The 19,041-nt window shown below is 39.1% G+C and overlaps 1 protein-coding gene across 3 annotated transcripts; it reads left to right on the plus strand.

The window, feature by feature from the left end:
- The first annotated feature begins 3,478 nt into the window (after positions 1–3,478).
- IRF6 (interferon regulatory factor 6) lies at positions 3,479–18,644 on the plus strand. Of its 3 annotated transcripts, none has more exons than XM_053457593.1 (8): positions 3,479–3,674; positions 12,471–12,647; positions 13,601–13,805; positions 14,862–14,972; positions 15,870–16,019; positions 16,225–16,617; positions 17,023–17,141; positions 17,771–18,644. In XM_053457593.1, the coding sequence occupies exons 2-8, from the start codon at positions 12,474–12,476 to the stop codon at positions 17,999–18,001; spliced, it is 1,383 nt and encodes a 460-aa protein (XP_053313568.1). In that variant the 5' UTR covers positions 3,479–3,674; positions 12,471–12,473; the 3' UTR covers positions 18,002–18,644. The 3 variants fall into 3 exon arrangements, with proteins under 3 accessions (XP_053313568.1, XP_053313570.1, XP_053313569.1); XM_053457595.1 differs by having other exon boundaries at positions 15,873–16,019; XM_053457594.1 differs by lacking the exon at positions 3,479–3,674 and adding an exon at positions 3,724–3,817.
- The last annotated feature ends 397 nt before the right edge of the window (positions 18,645–19,041 follow it).

Genomic DNA, 19,041 nt, shown 5'->3' on the forward strand with positions numbered 1-19,041 from the left:
TCTTTATTTAAGCCTGAAGTACTGGTGTTTTTCTGCTGTGAAGAAGTAAGTAGGTGATCCAAAAGTGCTTGACAAAAAGCCACAGTGGAAAAAGCAGACACCAAACAGCATCTGAAGAGGTACTTTGCAAAGGAATATGCCTCCCTTATATTGCTTTCTTGGCCAAAGTGTGCGGGAGGGCCTGGTCTTCTTGGCCCCCCTAAGAGTTCCATGAGGAGGACCACTGAACTCTTCAAGGAGAGACGAGACCCATAATGCATCACCACCTCTCCCACCAAGGAGAACCAAGTATTCTGGGATCTGGTTCCACTGTGGCATTTCCAAAATAAAATTAAAATAAAAGTGGTTGTGGTAGGCTTCAGCCCTTCGGCTGGTATTATAAAAGTTCCTCTGTATCACCTAGTGGACAAGAAGAGTCCTGGCTGGACTTCACTCAGGGTTTGAGAAGCACCTTGGGCTTCCAATTTTTTTCAGCCTCAAGGCCGGAGGACTGAGCTTTCCCTCTATCATAGGTACTCACTTGACCTTGCTTGAAAGACCAAGAAGAGTACCTGTACTGTGCAGGTTTTTTCTGCTGTTTATTATTTTCCGTGAAGCCTGAGGTACTTGTGCGTCTTACCATCATACGAGGAACAGTGGATAGATACTCCAAAAGAAGTAAGGCCATAGTGAAAACCAGATCCCCAGATGGATCTTCTAGGGTCCCCCAAAAAGAACCCAGTGGCATCTTCAAGGAGGGGTAGTGGTCAAAATGCACAGCCCACCCCCTCCCAAAACACTGAGTCTTCAGTGCCGCATTTATTTATACTGGCACCGCTGGAGTTGTTTGTATGTATTATATGCAAGCATTTAGGTAAAAATGACTAAAAATCAAATCCTATAATGCTAAAACTGTCAATCTTTGCAGGCATCCTAATCACTGCAATAAGCAAGCAAATAGTTTAATTAATATTAATAAATCTTATAAATCAGATATCTGCATGAACATTTCACTTCAGATTTGCCTATTCATTATTTCATAGACTCCTAAAAGCATTCCAAAGAAAAGGGGATTTTTTTGGTCTTACAGGACAATAGACAAAGCAGTGGGATCACCCTTTCAAATGCATATGCTGTCACAAAAGATTTTAATGGTGCTTTGAGCCCTTTACATATGTTAAAATGTCTATTGCATTTCACGGGACTGTTGAAGAAAGGGTGATTAACACCCGTACTAGGCCCAGACACTTAAACATAACTGATCAGTTAAACATTTTTTTAAAGAGCTACCGTACAGATAGATTTGTTTAGGAAGTTATTTTCCACTTCAACTCTCTACACCTTTTCCAGTGAAATCCAAGGAAAAGGAACGGGCGTGTTTTTGTGCACACAGTGTCATTATATTACACATAAGGCGTAGGAGTAGTAACGATGATGCCAAGTGTTTTTAGGTGATGCCAACAATATTCAGGGTATAAGCCTGGTGAGTCAGTGACTTCTCATGAGTGATGAGTGGCTTATCCATAAACATCCAATGGAATAGCACAATCTATATCACAAATCTGCATATATATATATATATATATATATATATATATATATATATATATATATATATATATATATACATACTACAGAAGACTATGACAACTCCTTTAAAAAATGCAAAACTGCACCCAACTTTGATTCATAGATGTAGGTAAAATTATTGTAATAAAAAGAATACTTTAAAGTAGGATGGTAAACAGATAAAAATGGTTAATTCTAGTGCCAAGTGCAAAATATTGATGCAAAGTTTGGCCCCAGCCAAAGGACAATGGACAACCCACCTCCTGACTCATAAACAAGGGAAGCACATGCACAACTGCACACATTTTACTACAATGCTCCAATAGTTCAAAAGGTAAATAATCTTGAAATAATGAGTGATGTTCAGCTGAGAACCTCAATCAGAAAGATATACAGACACCAATGAGTGTAGTATAATATAGAAACATCATCAAAAATATCTGTCTTACATTCGAGGTAGATGTGGGTATGCATAAAGATTCCCGCAGACACATTCCAGTACATATGGAGATGCTTGTATGGACATTTATAATAAAAATTGGATTGTAAAAGATATTTATAGAATCTGAGAGTCACACCACAAAGTACATTTGCGAACAAAACAGGGCACCAGGCCTTCTAGCACACAGCGCCCATATTTACCCGATCGGTAGCTGCACATATGTCACTTGGCTACCACCGGCCTTAAAGTACCAGGGCTGCATAGTCTTCCCTAGTGCGGCCCTGGGGTACACCATCAAGGCATTCAAAGGAAGAATTCATCCAATGATTTTTTATTTTATTTTGGTAATTCAGTTTATACATATTATTATGGTACAAGTGTAAATCTACTGATATTGTCTACCTTAAAAGTGCAGGGATATTTAAATTCTGATGCTCTGTAGTAAGGACAGTAGCATTTGGGATGAGGGGGGCTGGAAGAACTGAACAAGCACTATTAAACTGAGGACATTTGAACAACCAAATGGAAGCTTTTCACAAGAATACATCACCAGTGAAATATAACAGATATAATCAGAGCCCTGTTTCCTGATCACTGTGTAATATTAAGGCAGGGAGAAATGGGATGAGAAGAAGAAAATAAAAAAATCTGTAGTTATGACATCATCAAAGCGATACAATGCAAAAAAAAATCAAAGGTGTCAAATACCCTTTACAGCTAGGTAGGAAGAAAAAAAAAACTTTACCAATTAAACTTCTAAAAAGGAATCACCAAGTTTTCATAAATTAATTATTATGTGGGACAATTTTTGAATCTATTAGCATTACTAAGGCTATAGTCCTAGTATATCAAATTTTAAAGAATTGCAAAATATCTCTTTTTTGTATCTGTATATGATAAAGGAAGATGGGAATAAAAGAAGGATGAGGTGTTAGCTATTTTTATTAGCTTTGATACCAACTTTCCCTACAATGTTTAATTGCATGAATATAGCAGAAAAAGCCATACTTGCCCTGTAAAAAAGTGTACAATTTGTTGTACACAAAATGGAAAAGGGGGGTGTTATGGTTGAACAAAGAAGTCCTCAAGCCCTTTGTCCTGAATTGTAACACCTTTTCCCTGAAGGGGTTGAAAAGTTATGGGAAATGTATTCTACAACCTCACTAGTGTAGTGTAGTGTAGTTTTTTTGTTTTGTAAAATGCATGGCTTCAATGTGTATACATAACATGTAAGACATGAGTGTATTTCATATGCACATGGCGTTTCAAAACAGATATCCACACTAACACACACACACATGCTAACAAACCCTGCGAGGATCCACGCTGTGTTTTCGTATTGCATTTCAATAGCTGTGACTCATGCTGTGTGGGTAATAATAATACAGTCACACAAACACACTCACACACACATACAGCAGCAGCTGGGAGAACAGAGCCTCTGCTAAGGTGTGTCTTGTTGCCCTGAGCCTAGTGACGTCACGAATACCTGAGCCAGGCAAGCAGGCAGGCAGGCAGGCAGACAGACAGGAAAGAGAGCAGACCCGGGTAATTAACACGCGCGTTAGTTGGAGGAGGAGGAAGAAGACGGAGTGGGTCAGACCCTGGGAACCTAAAAAGTGTCCGGCATTGTGGCTTTTGATCCGTGGACCCGTGAGGAGCTGTTGTGTGATCCCAGGTGGAGGTGAGATCCCGGAGGGCTCTGTTTGGGGAGGTGTCCGTATGAGTTATTTCCTGGTTAGAAGCGTTGAGTGTTGTTTGCTGCGGGTGTTTTGCTGAGAGTTTACTCCTTACTTGCCCAGCTGCACCTATAGACTGCTGCTTAAGGTAACTGTCTCCTGTAATCACGGGTCTTAAAGGGGTTAATCTAACTTTCCTATATTGTATTTTCTTTATCAGAGGAAGCATGGATTGTATAAACACAACTGTAGTAAAATAGTGTCTGTATCTGCCTATGTATGTGCAGGTAATAGTGTGTATCTAACACACACACATATATATATATATATATATATATATATATTGTCATAAAGAATTGATATTAGTATTGCGTAACACAATGTACTATTCAGTATACTGTGTATCTTTTACCCCTGACATAGTTTATAATTGACCCATGTTATGGCACATGCTGCAATATTGTAACCAGGATACTATTTTCTATTTAATTCCCCGCAGTAGTAACGTTTTATTACTATCCCAGTGTTTATCCAGGGGGGAGCTAGCAGTTTGATTGAGCTGCAAGTCCCATGATTAGTTTGACAATCAAAAAGGTTGCTTAAGGTAGTGGAAAAATCGTAAGAATGCTTGTTATTAACTGCTTGTTATCTACTTTTGGCTAAGCATATAGTTATGTATTCAGATTTGTTTTCAGCTATATAGCGATTTGTTGGTAATGTTTGTATTTTAGTTGAACATTCTTATCGTATTCCTATAGCGCAAAAAAAAAATTACACTATGCTTTACACAATACAAGATTTTTTTTGTTTTCTGTTATATAACGTTTTATTGGCAATTTTTGTATTTTAGTGTAACACTATTTTATATAGCACCAACAATTTACGCCACTCTTTATACAATACGATACAATTAGATCTGACAAGGACAAAATGATACATAAATGTAAAGAGGTCAAATAGTCGATCTAGAAATATCTTGTATGCAGGGCTATTACCCTAGAACACCAAATTACTAAATAAAGAAGGATGGTATTGGAGAGACAGAGTAGCAACCCACTATTTGGATGTTTAGGTATACTTGGTGGCCTCAAGGGGTCCCAGAAATGCATCTAAAAAGAAAATTAAGTCTTTGTTGGTCTCCATCTTATGTGTTTACCATCGTAGCGGTTGTTTAATTCTGTGTAGGGCCCTGTGTAAATAAAGAAATTTAGTCAATTTCCTAATTCCTAAATCAGATTAGGATTGGGCAGACATTAGAGGGGCAGAAAGCCTCCTGCATTCAGCTACAGGAAGAAAGCCCCAGAGATGTATACCAGAAGACCACAGATATCTGATACATCCACTGTACAAGAGAACAGAGGAACTGGCAGACATGACTGGAGGTCATTTGTTCATGCTGTTGTTTATAGGGGAACCAGTCTTGGGCTAGACCGGATCTATGACATCACCAGTGTCCTGTAATTATACTTCAATTCACTATTGCAGGTGAACTATTCTGCTTGTGAGACGTAGAGGGGACCTCTTTACTGTCACTGGCTAGGTTGTCTAGTGTACAGTTTTAAACTTGGTTGAATATTGGGTATTTAATGTAGTAGATGGCCGTTTCTGCCTAAGTTGAAAGCTGTTGTGTGCTCCAGCAGGATAACACCTCTTTGGTTTTGTTTCATATGCTGCAGTTTATATAGTGACTCAACAGCAATATGTCTGTACCGTATTTTTTGCTCTTTATTACTGGAAGGGTAGCAATCCCCAAAAAGCTTTCTCAGAATTCATAAGAAATTTTATTTATTTTTTTATACAAAAATACATGGAACGCAAATGAAAAGTGAACCTTAGAGACCTTCATTTGTACAGCAATGTCTCCTGTCTCCCACTAGTGGATACTTAGCTTACCCCTCTCGCCCCAATGACTCCTCTCTAAATTGAAACAATGACCATTCATGAACCCTACTACTAAGCGTGTGGTGCTTATATAGATTGGGAGGGCCGCAAAGAGGATATTCACTGCACTTTATCAAGCACCTCGTTTACAGAGTGTGGGGTTGTTTCTACTCCCAGCTCCAGCTAGCTGTCAAAATCTCCCTTGTCAGTGAAGTGACCCCCTACCCATTCCAGACCCCACCATTTTTGTCCTTGTTCTCTAGGTGAAGACCAAAAATTAAGCTTTGTCTGTACAAAAAAGGTGGGGGAAGGCTATAGAGGCAGCCTCCAGGGCTGATATAGTAACAGTATCAACTGTTTTTTTTTCACTTAATATTTTAAACTATACATCATAATCTTGTCACCAGTTTGTCATCTTGTTTTGGCAGCTTGGGAAATGGAGCTTCCATGAAAGCAGTTAAGAAGTCTGGAGAGATTGTGATTTTAACCATTTGTAAGAGGATGTTAGATATGGGTGTTCTTAAGAGTAGTGTTTTTTATTTTTGTGTTTCCATTCTGATTTGTGTTTTTCTTGGTCATAGTAATAAACATATCTTTTTATATAAGATATTGGCAACTTTTGTGTTGAACTGCGGTATGTGATACATTTTTATTAAATTAGGCTTAAAACTATATGTGTATATATATATATGTGTATATGTTTCAGCACCATGAGATTTCTAAGGGAAAAAACAAGCCTTCAAGCTTGTCTGGTGTCTATAGATGAGTGTTTGTTTAATAATGCTTCTATTAGTCATATATATATGTGTGTGTATGTGTGTGTTTTGATTTTTTTTTAATTTTATTGTACAGTGGAGGTGTGAACAAATTTCTGGCTGTAAGCAGAGGCTGAATTTGCACATTAGTGCAGCCATCCCACGCCACATCTTCAGCAAGATTTAATCAATGTCAATAATTTGGAAGTATAGCAATTATGTCAATATGCAAAAATGTTTATCAGAAGTTATAGTAGAGAAACAAGCACTCACATTTATTTAAAGCCATTGCTTGTATAAAACCATTGATCGGTATTATAAATCTGAGTGTAGAGCTGAAACAACGAATCGATAAAATCGATAATAATCGATAACGGAAATCATCGATAACGATTTCCGTTATCGATTAATCGAGTGATCGATTCGTCGTTGGAGCACTAGGCTCCTTTTACTTACCTCCGCCAGCGTTCCCCGCTTCTGCTCCACGCTCTGCAGTCTCCGCCTTCTTCAAGCTACGTGACGACGGATGTGACGCGCGTCTACTATCAAGTTGGAAGTGGAACAAGTTCGTAGCGGAGGTAAGTACTCTTTATGTCTATTGTCTGTGCGAATGTTTATGTGCGAGACTGGGTGCGCGGCAGAGTGTGTGTGTGTGTGTGTGTGTGTGTGTGTGTGTGCGTGTGCGTGTGTGCGCGCGGCAGAGTGTGTGTGTGGGTGCGCGGCAGAGTGAGTGGGGGGGTGCGCTGCACAGTGAGTGGGGGGGTGCGCTGCACAGTGGGGGGGGGTGCGCTGCACAGTGGGGGGTCCGCGGCACAGGGGGTGGGGGGTCCGCGGCACAGGGGGTGGGGGGGCAGGGGATGCAGGGCAGGATGTGAGTGCAGGGCAGAGTGGGGCCAGGAGACTGGATGCAGGTCAGAGTGGGGGTGGGAGGGCAGGGTGGCAGACTGGGTGCAGAGCAGAGTGGGGGTTGGGATGCAGGGCAGGGTGTGAGACTGGGTGCAGAGTAGAGTGGGGGTGGGGGGGCAGGGCAGGGTGTGAGACTGGGTGCAGAGCAGAGTGGGGATGCAGGGCAGGCTGTGAGACTGGGTGCAGGGCAGGCTGTGAGACTGGGTGCAGGGCAGGCTGTGAGACTGGGTGCAGGGCAGGGCAGGGTGTGAGACTGGGTGCAGGGCAGGGTGTGAGACTGGGTGCAGGGCAGAGTGGGGATGCAGGGCAGGCTGTGAGACTGGGTGCAGGGCAGGCTGTGAGACTGGGTGCAGGGCAGAGTGGGGGTGGGGATGCAGGGCAGAGTGAGGGTGGGGGCACAGTGCAAAGGGGTGGGGGCACAATGCAAAATTCTTTTAAATAAACGAAAAATTTGCATATTGTTTTTTTTATCCGATTAATCGATTAATCGAAAAAATAATCGGCCGATTAATCGATTATTAAAATAATCGTTAGTTGCAGCCCTATCTGAGTGCATTCAAAGCAAGCCATCAGATGAAGAAATTATGATGATGGTTTGGCAAACCAAGTTGGCTGTAACCAGGCATGTTAAATAGCATAGGAAAGAAACCCAAACATTTCCCATTTTAATTGTTGGGAGTGACCCTTACTAGTCTCTCTTGTGTTTTATATATATATATATATATATATATATATATATATATATATATATATATATATATATATATATATATATATATATATATATATATATATATATATATAATATATTTCAGGGGAGCGTTAAAGGTACCTGCAAGGCAAAAATAATCACCTGATAGTATATGAGGAAAGAATCTAGTAAAAGGTTTTTACCATTACAAAAACAGTAAAGTTCACAGTGTCATCTTATAAAAACCTTTGTACACACCCAGTCACTAGAGTCAATTCTGTCTAGTTTTTGTTTATATGATGAAAGTGTAGATATGAAGGTTATATAGTATTTCTTTTATTACCCCTGTTCATTATTGGAATTCATAATGGATGATGTCAGGTACACCTGTTAGGGGGAAAAAAAAGTAAATACAATTTTGTGTGTGCAAATCTGTATGTATCAGATTACATTTGTAATAATGGAATACTTCAAAATCACACGCAATAACAAACCGGTACAAAGGGAGGGGATAGCTCTGCTGTTGTGAACTTACAACCTAGCCGGTGTTGAGGGGGAAGTGAAAACAGTAGGAGAGGACTGCTGAGAAGGGGATGAGTTGATAGGATCTGGATGATAGAGGTTGTTGGCATTTCAGATAGCTTGGTTAGGATGATGGATGAGAGTGATAAAAGGTTGTACGCTTCTCAAATTGTCGGTTTTCAGAGCGCTTTTGAAAGTCATGTACTAGAGAGAGTCTGACAGAACGGGGAAGGGAATTCCACAGAAGGGATACAGCACGGGTGAAATCTTGAATACGGGAGTAAGTAGAGATAATCAAGGTAGAAGAGAGATGCGAGTCATGAGCGGTTAGGGGTGTATTTGGATAGGAGAGTGCAGAGTTGTTAAGGGCTCTGTAGGTCATAGCCAGATACATGCATCTGATTCTGGATGGTATGGGGAGCCTATGCGGTTGGCATAGTGGTGTGGCAGATGAGGAACAATAACAAAGGAAGCTTAATCTGCAGCACTGAAGATGGATTACAGCGGAGAAATGGAGACCAGTTAGTAGGAAGTTGCAATAATCCTGAAAGGATATCACAAGGAAGAGGATTAATATTTTTGTTTCTTGTGTAAGGAGTGGGTGACAGTTGGTGAGGCGAGTTAGAAGACAGGGTGAAAGGTAAAAAGAAGAAATATAGATTGGCTGTTGTCTGCATATAGGTGTTACTGAAAGGCATAGAAAGACACCAGTTTTCTGAGGGAAGAGGTGTAGATTGAGAATAATAGAGGCCCAAGAACCGCGCCTTGAGGAACACCAACAGGAAGTGGTAGGGGGACGAGCAAGTTCCAGTGGGACACTAAACGTACGGTCAGAGAGGTAGGATTTGTGCTAGGAAAGGGCAGTGTCACAAATGCCATGAGCATGGAGGTTTTGTAGGAGGAAGGGGTAGTGAACTGTGTCAAAGGTTGTATAGAGGTCCAAGGGAATCAGTAAGTTTTAGGAGTGTGGTCTCGGTTGAATGCTGTGCAAGGAAACCATATTGAGGGTCAAACATAGTTTGTATAATTGTGTATATGCACACACACACACTGGTATTTGTGCAACTTGACACCCTCGTCAAGGACATTTATGTCTTAGACTCGGCTCCATTTAGTGTATTCTATTCTTTCCCCAACCATGTTATAAATTGTTCTTACTTGCAGATTACCTTTCATTTGTAGACTGTATCATCCTTTGATGTTTGTGAACTGTAGAATTAAAGGCCTACTTCCTGTGTTAGTTGCCACTGCGCAATTCTTAAAACAAAAGAAATATCTGCCATTGGAAAGAAGCTTTCTTCGTTTGCATATTTTCTATTCTTTTGAGGGGGCATTTTTTTTTTTTTTTTTTTTTTTTTTTTTTTTAAACCGTCCTTTGGTACAAAAAGCTAACATTTCCATCTAAAGCATGATAGATTTTTTGTATGTGTTAAGGAATGTGCATTTTTGCAGTAGCAAAGGTAAACTTGTCACGGGAATAAATCTTAAATCTGTTTAAGGCGTTATCGGTTGTGTAATATTGATTACAAGCTAGTTACAGTAAACTAGTGTTGACCAGACATGCTTTGTAACTTCCTGTTGTGGAAACGGCTCATAAACACTGTTTCACAAGTGGGAAAATTATATATATATATATATATATATATATATATATATACACATACACACACACACACACACAGATACACAGTCTATGGATAGTTACCAGCACTCTAGGTCTTTTTCCAATAAATACAGATTCCTCTTTTGCAGGTCAACGTTTCAGTCTTTATTTGACTTTCATCAGGACACGTTAAAGACTGAAACGTTGACCTGCAAAAGAGGAATCTGTATTTATTGGAAAAAGACCTAGAGTACTGGTAACTATCCATAGACTGTGTATATTACTTTGCCTTGTTACCTAGCACCAGGCTACAACAGAATTGGTTTGGAGTGCAATAGCATATTATTGGTATATATATATATACACCTCTGAAAATGGCTTCTAAGCTAATGATTGTATGCAGTGCCTGAACACTAGGAAACAGATGCTGAAAAGGTTAGGAAAAATGAAGAGGACTTCAAAATCACGTTTAGAGACTCTAAGATTATTATTATTATACTCTATATAAAGCGCCGACAGATTATGCAGTGCTGTACAAGAAGAAAAATTTTACAGATAACGACAGGTACAATACAGCAATTGACATACAGATACAAGAGGAATGGAGGGCCCTGTTCCCGCAGGAACTTACAATCTAGGTGGATAAGGGGTGAGAAACAGGAGGCGAGGACTGCGTGGTAGTGAATGATGTTAATGTAGGGTGAGAAAAGGGCTGTAAGTGAGTGAGAAGTTTTGATGTTTTATGTCAGTGGTAGGCTTCCCTGAAGAGAAGTTTTTTTAGGGAGCGTTTGAAGGAGGGTAGAGTTGGTGAGTGTCGGACAGACCAGGAAGAGAGTTCCAGAGGGTTGGTGCTGCGCGACAGAAGTCCTGTAGGCGGGCATGGGAGGAGGTGATGATATTACAATTTGTCGGTTTCCGTATTGCAACTATTGTACCTAAACATGAAACTTCCTAGAATGGAACGTGATAACTCCTCTGATAACTCCTCGTACTTACAAATATTACTGCTTGTTCACTTTTTGCTTATATTAAGTTAACTGTTGCTAAACAGATCCCTTTATTAATACTTATGGTAGTTAATACAGTTTTTACATTAGGAAACAACCTAGAGGTTGTTCTCCTCAGGAGTTTAGCTGGAAGTGGAAGAGCTGTGCCTTTGTATACAATGTTTGCGTTGTTGATGTCTGCAAAAAATATCGGCATTATCGTCTTTAAGCGCCTAGGACTACATTTTTATTTTAATGCATGTGTAAGAAGTTTACATGTTAAAGCTTCCTTGTTTTAGTAGGCTCAGCTAAGGAAAGAGGATAAGCATTCCCTGGCCAACCCCAGGTAGCATTAAATCATACATTACATGCCAACTGAACCCCTTTTGCTGAAAAGCCTCCTGTGGTAGCTCCATTGAAACGCATAAAGACATCGTGGTTTCCACTCTACCCACCAGTGGAAAAAAATCTGCTACGATTAACTACCTGTTGTTTAGCTGACATCACAGGATTCTTATGACTATTATGCATAACTAAGCTAAATATTTGTCCAATGACAAAACTGCAATCTAGAACAACAATATAGTATATGGCACACCTTGTTTCAGCAATAAACTGGTAGACTTATTACCTAATTTTCTATTTTTAACTGACCTTAATTTTTTTTCGAAATCATAATCTGAAGGCACTTATTAGACCATTGAAGCGAAACATTTGTAATTGTTACGTTGGGCACTATGTACACATGTTTACCCATTGCACAATATGATGGCTTATTATAAGTCAACAAATAATTGGCATTTTTTAGTATGTTAAGCAAATAAACCTTAAAACTGTCATTTTATTCTTTGCCCCAAATTACATGAAAATACAAACATTTGAAGAAACCTGGTTTTATGTTGCATCGCAATGACATTATTTGGTTCTGAGAGGCTGAGGCAGAGTTTCAAATAAAATCAATTCCCTTCTCATACCCTAACTGGATTATTAGAGCTCCCTACCCTCAAATGCATCACTCCGACTGTTATCACTTCTTCCCACTTGTGTCTTAAGGATTTATCTCCTGCTATATGTTTCAATTTTGAGACTTTTCCACATGGCCTTTGCTGCAATCAAATCACCCTTGCTAAGGCAGTCCCTCACGTAAAATCTCCTTCATCATTTAATGCCTAAGTACACTGTAAACTCTCAGGGGTCGTAAACCTAAACTGGACACATTCACTAATAAGTCAAAGGAGGAACTGACTTCATTAGCATTGCCAAAATCAGCTCAGTGTGGTGTTTGAGGAGGAAAATCCATCCAAAATATCACATCTGACAATGGCAACCTCAAGGTTAATAAAACCAGGTAATTGTCAATCTTAGCGTAGATTACTATATTCCTTGTTGTATTTTATGCTCGAGATTTCTTTTTTATCACTTGAGTCAATTGTTTGTTTATTGTTTTCTTGTTCCAGATCATGGCCCTTCACCCCCGCCGTGTTCGGTTAAAGCCATGGCTTGTCGCCCAGGTGGACAGTGGGATGTATCCAGGACTTGTGTGGCTGGACAGAGAGGTGAAAAGGTTCCAGATCCCTTGGAAGCATGCCACTCGACATAGCCCCCAGCATGAAGAAGAAAACACTATATTTAAGGTGAGAATACAATTTTATATCCTTTTCCCAGCCTATCATCTTGGAGAAAAGCAGTTCTGCATGTCAGCAGCTGCTGGCAAGAGCGCAATATAGGATTTTACATTTAGCAAACCACCACTGGTAAGATCAGAAAATCGCAAACAGACGCAAACAGCCTAAATACCTAAATACCGAAGAATATACCGAAGAAACGAACATGGCGGCGGCAAAACATACACGAAGACGCACGAAGATTTTCGTCTTTGTTAGTATCTCCTAACTAATCTCCCTGGTCACTTCCCGTTCTTGTCTACCCAGCATATCAGGGGTTAATGGGAGCGGGAATCCATAGGATCGCGCAAGGAGTTAAAGGTCTGTGCGAGCAACTCTATTGGTCACTAGCAGGGGGCTCGTCTGACATCAACCAATGAAGAGCAGGACCAATAGAGTTGCTTGTATAGACTATTAAAATCCTGGCGCCAAAGCTGCTGTGTACTGCGTTAACCCCATATTAACCCCTTCAAAAAACATAAAAAACGAACACAGGAACGGGTGAATATTCGTGTAATACGGAGATTTTTTTCCCCCCACTAAGACTAACGTGAAAAGTTGGCTGGCGCCCAAGTCTAGTTAGAGCACATCTATTGCTAGTATTTTTTGTGTGCTTTAGATCTACAAGCTAATTTTACACCTTAGATTCCTTAAAAATAGGCTTGCCATTGCAACTTTTTGTGACGACAGCAAGAGTTGAAATGATGGAGTTATTTTTTGTGTGTTTACCCAGGCATAGCTTATTGTTGTTCACCCACTTTTTTTAGTTTAGACACCAAAGAAAACTAGTTGATAATTGCGGTGTTGTCCTGGTATAGGCTAACGAGGTTTTATAAGATCTTTTCACTCCCAGTGTTACACCAACAATTAAGTGTTTACTGATTTAAGAGACTGACCCATTCTCTCACTATATTTTTATTCAGGCTTGGGCTGTGGAGACTGGTAAATATCAAGAAGGCGCTGATGATCCAGACCCAGCAAAATGGAAAGCCCAGCTGCGCTGTGCACTTAATAAGAGTCGGGAGTTTAAACTTATCTATGATGGTACCAAAGAGGTTCCAATGAATCCTGTCAAAATGTATGAGGTGTGCGACATCCCTCAGTCCCAGGGCTCCATTATCAACCCAGGTAAGCACGGTAAAGACCCTATAAAGTATATGCTGGCACAAAGCTACATTAAAACAGGTAGTGATGGGAATTGCAAATTTGTAATTGAGATGTTAAAACCCCTACAAATTCATGGGGATTACACATGAAGAACAATTCTTCTTAAATAGCCTTATTACCTACCGCAGCATCCAGGGTAATAGGTCATTTAGCAAGGACTATGCAAATTATTATGGTAATAAAATGACTTTTAAAACATAAGTACCACCCCCATTGTGCCTACTAGGGTCAGGTAGCCCATGCAGCACACCCTTTTGCTGGCTGTGAGTCAAGTGGCAATTTGTTTTTTCTTTTGCTATCCATTCTACAACGACCTCCTCAGCTATACCTAATAAATGGGGATTGTTTGTGTGCGATTGCTTTACTTTTAGGATTCTGTCTTGGAATATCTTTGTGAAATGGCACTTTACAAATAAAAGAAAAATATGGTTTGCTACTGAGTGTCAGCTCTTTATACACATGAGGAGGCACCTGGCTGTTCCTTCACATTGCAGGAGCAGGTGTCCGTAAAGGCTGTCTGCTTTCTAATCCCCTTAGAGGACTAGGGACACAGGCAAATTAGATTTCAGATGTTTAATGCCTCCAAGCCGAGTCATGCTAGGTAATACTGCTATGAAGTAATTGATTTACTTCTAAGTGGCTCTTGTTGCACCAGTGACTCCGTACATATTGCCTCCCAACTGCCCTCTGTACCCATAATTCAGTAATTTAATTATACTCTATATCAAAGAGCATTTTGTATCAATCACACATACTGCAAGTGATAGTTCTTAAAACGGATTTGTATCATTGTTACCTAATATTACATTTTACAGTCCAATAATCTCATAAAATATGGTTAATAGATTAAAATGTGTTTGGTACAAAAGTCAGAGCCACCATCATTAACTTCCTGTTCTCATATTTGATTATAGTTCCCCCTTTTGTTACTTTCCTTCTTCATTGAGTTACAGCTTACTGAAAATAGTAGTAAATTGCCAATAAACACTGTTCTGTTTTTTTTTTTATTCTGTTTAGGTTCTACTGGATCATCTCCATGGGAGGATGAGGAGTATGAAGACGAAGAAATAAGCCAGTCTCAGCATCATGTACCCATCCAGGAACCTTTTAACTGTTTAAATATTAATGGTAGGGATTTATGTTTTGGCAAATTAGTTCTTCTGGGCTTTCATGTTTACAGTATCTATTCATTATTTCATAAAGGAGTATTTACTAGGGGCACAGAAGAAGAAAGAGAGGATTGGCAGAAGACAGGTACCCACGGCACATGGCCATTAGGGCTGTGTGTAGCATTTATTTTTTTTTACTCCTTTACATGGGAGTTAAGAATACCCAGAACATTTAGGCAATCCAATAAAATGTTGCTCTGAACACCTAGAATAAATATTTTTCAAAATCTAGAAATCTTTTTAGTAGGAAGCCCCACTATTTGATATGTCCAATTCTTAAATAATTTAATTGGCTATTTGACTGCCCATGGTCTGCCTTTTCATCCATTTAACAAGTAATTTTAGCCAGATTTGGTTTATCAGTGTGATAAACCAAAAACAGGACATTGTAAAAACATAAATTCCTCAGTTTGCAAAGAATTTGGTATTTGAAGACCTTCTTCACGTAGAGACCCAGAAAATCCCCTGGTAACTCGGTATACATGTCCTGAACCTCGCATAACACCAGGGCAGGCTGTATAGTACCTTTTTGTATAGACTGAGCTTAGAAACTTCTGCATTCCTCCAAGGATGTCACAATGTAGTTGAGCCAGTCTGCCAAGGTTTAAGAATGCAGTTTCTTAATATAAAAAAACATGTTGCCTTGTGTATGTATGCTTTCAAGAATTTGGATACATGTCTTCATGATGAGTTCTGTTAGCTGCACGGTTTTTCTCTGGGACGTATTTAGGAAAGCTATAGCAAATATCCGGTACAATTGGGTCCCAAATGATTTATTTCCTAATTTGGGCTATGGACAGTCCAGTGAATATTATTCCAAATATACTTTACATATAACTGTTCCTTCTGTTTACAGCAGATTCCCCAATGGGTCCTGCCAGTGTGGGCAACTGCACTCCTGAGCAGAATTGGACAAAATCGGAACCTCAAGACATGGAGGTCCCCCCAACACCAGCCCCTGCTGACCTCTTTAGCTCACCTGAGTTATGGATTAGCTCTCTTCCAAGTGAGTGATGCTGGTTAAACCACAATTTAGGCTCCGTATAAAATATTTTCTTCATGTTAAACCATATAACTATTCAAAACAATTTACCTACACTATTTTGCCATTGTGTCCTTCCTGTTACAGTTATTGCAATTATGCAATATGTTTCATGCGTGTTGTGTTTGAGTCGCTTCAGATGTAAATGATTTCTTTGTTTTGTTTGCAGTGACTGATCTCGAAATCCAGTTTCTCTATAGAGGGAAAGAAGTTGGTCAGACTGCAACTGTTAGTAACCCTCAAGGCTGTAGGCTGTTCTATGGAGATTTAGGACCAATGCCCAACCAGGAAGAGCTGTTTGGCCCCATAAGCCTTGAGCAAGTTCGGTTCCCTGGTACAGAGCAGATAGTGAATGAGAAGCAGAAGCTGTTCACCAGTCGCCTTCTGGATGTTATGGATAGAGGTCTTATTCTAGAGGTTAGCGGACATGCCATCTATGCCATTAGGTTATGTCAGTGCAAAGTCTACTGGAATGGACCCTGTGCCCCATCTCCAAACACACCAAATCTTATTGAGAGGCAGAAGAGAGTTAAACTGTTTTGTCTGGAGACCTTCCTAAGTGGTGAGTACTTCTGTACCATTTGTAGGTTTTTTCAAGGGGGTGGATGTTCATATCAAAATGTACAGATCAGTACTTTTTTCTAAAACTATCTTTTGCATGTTCACAAAAACAAACATACAAACAAAAAAAACTGTAATATTTCACCCTGCATTGCTTTTTAGGAAATTTCGGGCTATTCTTTCCTAATGCTTCCATTATTAAACCATGTGTTTCACATAATACATTGCACCATTTCCTTCATTGCATGTTTAATTCCTAAAAGAGTACGCATCTCCTCCCTTTCAAATTTTGAAAATGTAGCTTTTCTGTTTATTATTTTATAGTTTTAGTAATAATTAGTAAAGGGTTGATAGAACCCTACTGTTCTCTTTTGCTGTACTCATGATTTTTTTGTTTTGTTTTTAGAACTTATTTCCCATCAAAAAGGGGGTTCCAGCAAATCTCCCCTTTATGAAATCTACTTGTGTTTTGGTGAGGAGTGGCCAGATGGCAAACCCAAGGAGAGAAAGCTCATCATTGTGCAGGTGTGTTTTTTAGCAGATTTTTTGGTTTGTGGACTGTAGATTACATTGATTATTTCATTTGTATGACAGCCGACATCCCTAATTTATATATAGATAGATAGATAGATAGATAGATAGATCAAGGTTAGGTATTGATGGTACAGCTCCTTTACCCATGGTCTGTCTGATATCTTTTGAAAGCTAAATGTAATTCTGCATTGAAATATGCTATTTTATCTAATGGTTGCGTATGGAAGAAACTGGGAAATCATTCTGCTTGACTACACTTACTAACTAAACTTTCTTAAATTTGTAAACACCATAATATTAACTGACATAGGAGGTTGTCTGAAAAATGTGGTGAATTGTAAAAGACACCTAACCCGCAGGCTGTATTTTTTTTTTCTTTTCCATTTTGTGTTCTCATCGAAGGTAGAAGCACTGGGATTGCCATGTTAGGTAGTCCTTACACAAAAGAGTACTGGAAAAAAAAGTATATTTATCAAGAAATTAGAAATTCAACAGTCAACCCAGACCGGCAGCGTATTCTAAGCCATCCGGAAAACCAATACATGCGTTAGTTGTATCTTCATAGGTATATTAAGATTTGGCTCCTTTAGTTACCTTGATTTGTTTTCCCCCCCACACAGGTAATTCCAGTGGTTGCACGTATGATCCTTGAGATGTTTTCGGGAGACGTCACACGCTCCTTTGACAGTGGGAGTGTGCGCTTACAAATTTCAGTCCCTGACATCAAAGACAACATTGTCACTCATCTAAAGCAGCTCTATCGCCTTCTACAAAATCACCAAGGTCCTGAAGCCTGGCCTCTACTTCACCAACAAAACATGCACATGGCTCCAGCCCTACAAGCCCAATGAGCACTGATCTGCCATTCTGAACTTTTACCTTATAACCATCATCGATTTCAATAATGCTATAGTCTTCAAAGACTATGTGTAACCTTTTTAGAAGTTTTTTTTTTTTGTCACCAAATAAAAAAGGCCTTTTTTTTTTCTTGATACTAGAATTAGGAATTGCTTGTGACCTGTGTATAAGTGCTACTTCTATGAGTAGTTAAAATTTGAATGTATTCAAAATTGTAAATCACACAGCCTCAACCCATTGTGCTTCTCCATTTTTAACACTTTTTTAAATGGGCTTTTGCAATTTCCAGGTTAGTGCCTAGAATGTGTTGGCTTTTAGTGCCTAGAATATGTTGGCTTTTCTGTAGCATATGCAGCAATAACTGAAGTGTCTCCAAATGTTTAGCACACTCTAAATACTTTATATTTATTATATTCTTTAATACAGCACAAAATATATTGGCATTTTCAATGAAATTGAGAATAACCCAAATAAAATATTCCTTTTAATTAAACATGCTCATCGTGGTTGGCATGAGCTCTCGTTTCAACATGCTTCTATGTAATGAGCCTTTTTCACTCCAGTAAATTTACTAAATGACTTACATTTTAATATTTTTATCAGAAATTTTCATTTTTTTTGTAAAAAAAAAAAATTTATCCACAGTAAAATTTATAAATGTTAACACTGTTTCCATTCTTATTTGTCACAATAGATTGTTGCTTTTTAATCAGAATTCTTCAAAGTTGTACTTGCTAAAAAAATTAAAAAGGCCAAAAAAAACATTGACAGGATACCCCTCCTCTGACAATTCAGCACATTTGGTAAATAATACTTGAGTTATTACCTGAACATAACCTTTTGCTTTTTTATTTATTCTTGTAAAACTTAGTGGGGGTGGAGAAGTTAATTTTTCGGAACTTTAAACATTGATTCTTTGACCTTGACATGAAAAAGCAACTCTTGTTATCCAAAGAAATAAATATCACTCCGTACAGCTTCCCTCCTATGAAAAAGAGTGGTTGTGTGCAAAACCTGTGCAGAGACTTTACTT

Source organism: Spea bombifrons, chromosome 2, assembly GCF_027358695.1.
Source record: "Spea bombifrons isolate aSpeBom1 chromosome 2, aSpeBom1.2.pri, whole genome shotgun sequence".
In the NCBI taxonomy this organism is placed as follows: domain Eukaryota; kingdom Metazoa; phylum Chordata; class Amphibia; order Anura; family Pelobatidae; genus Spea; species Spea bombifrons.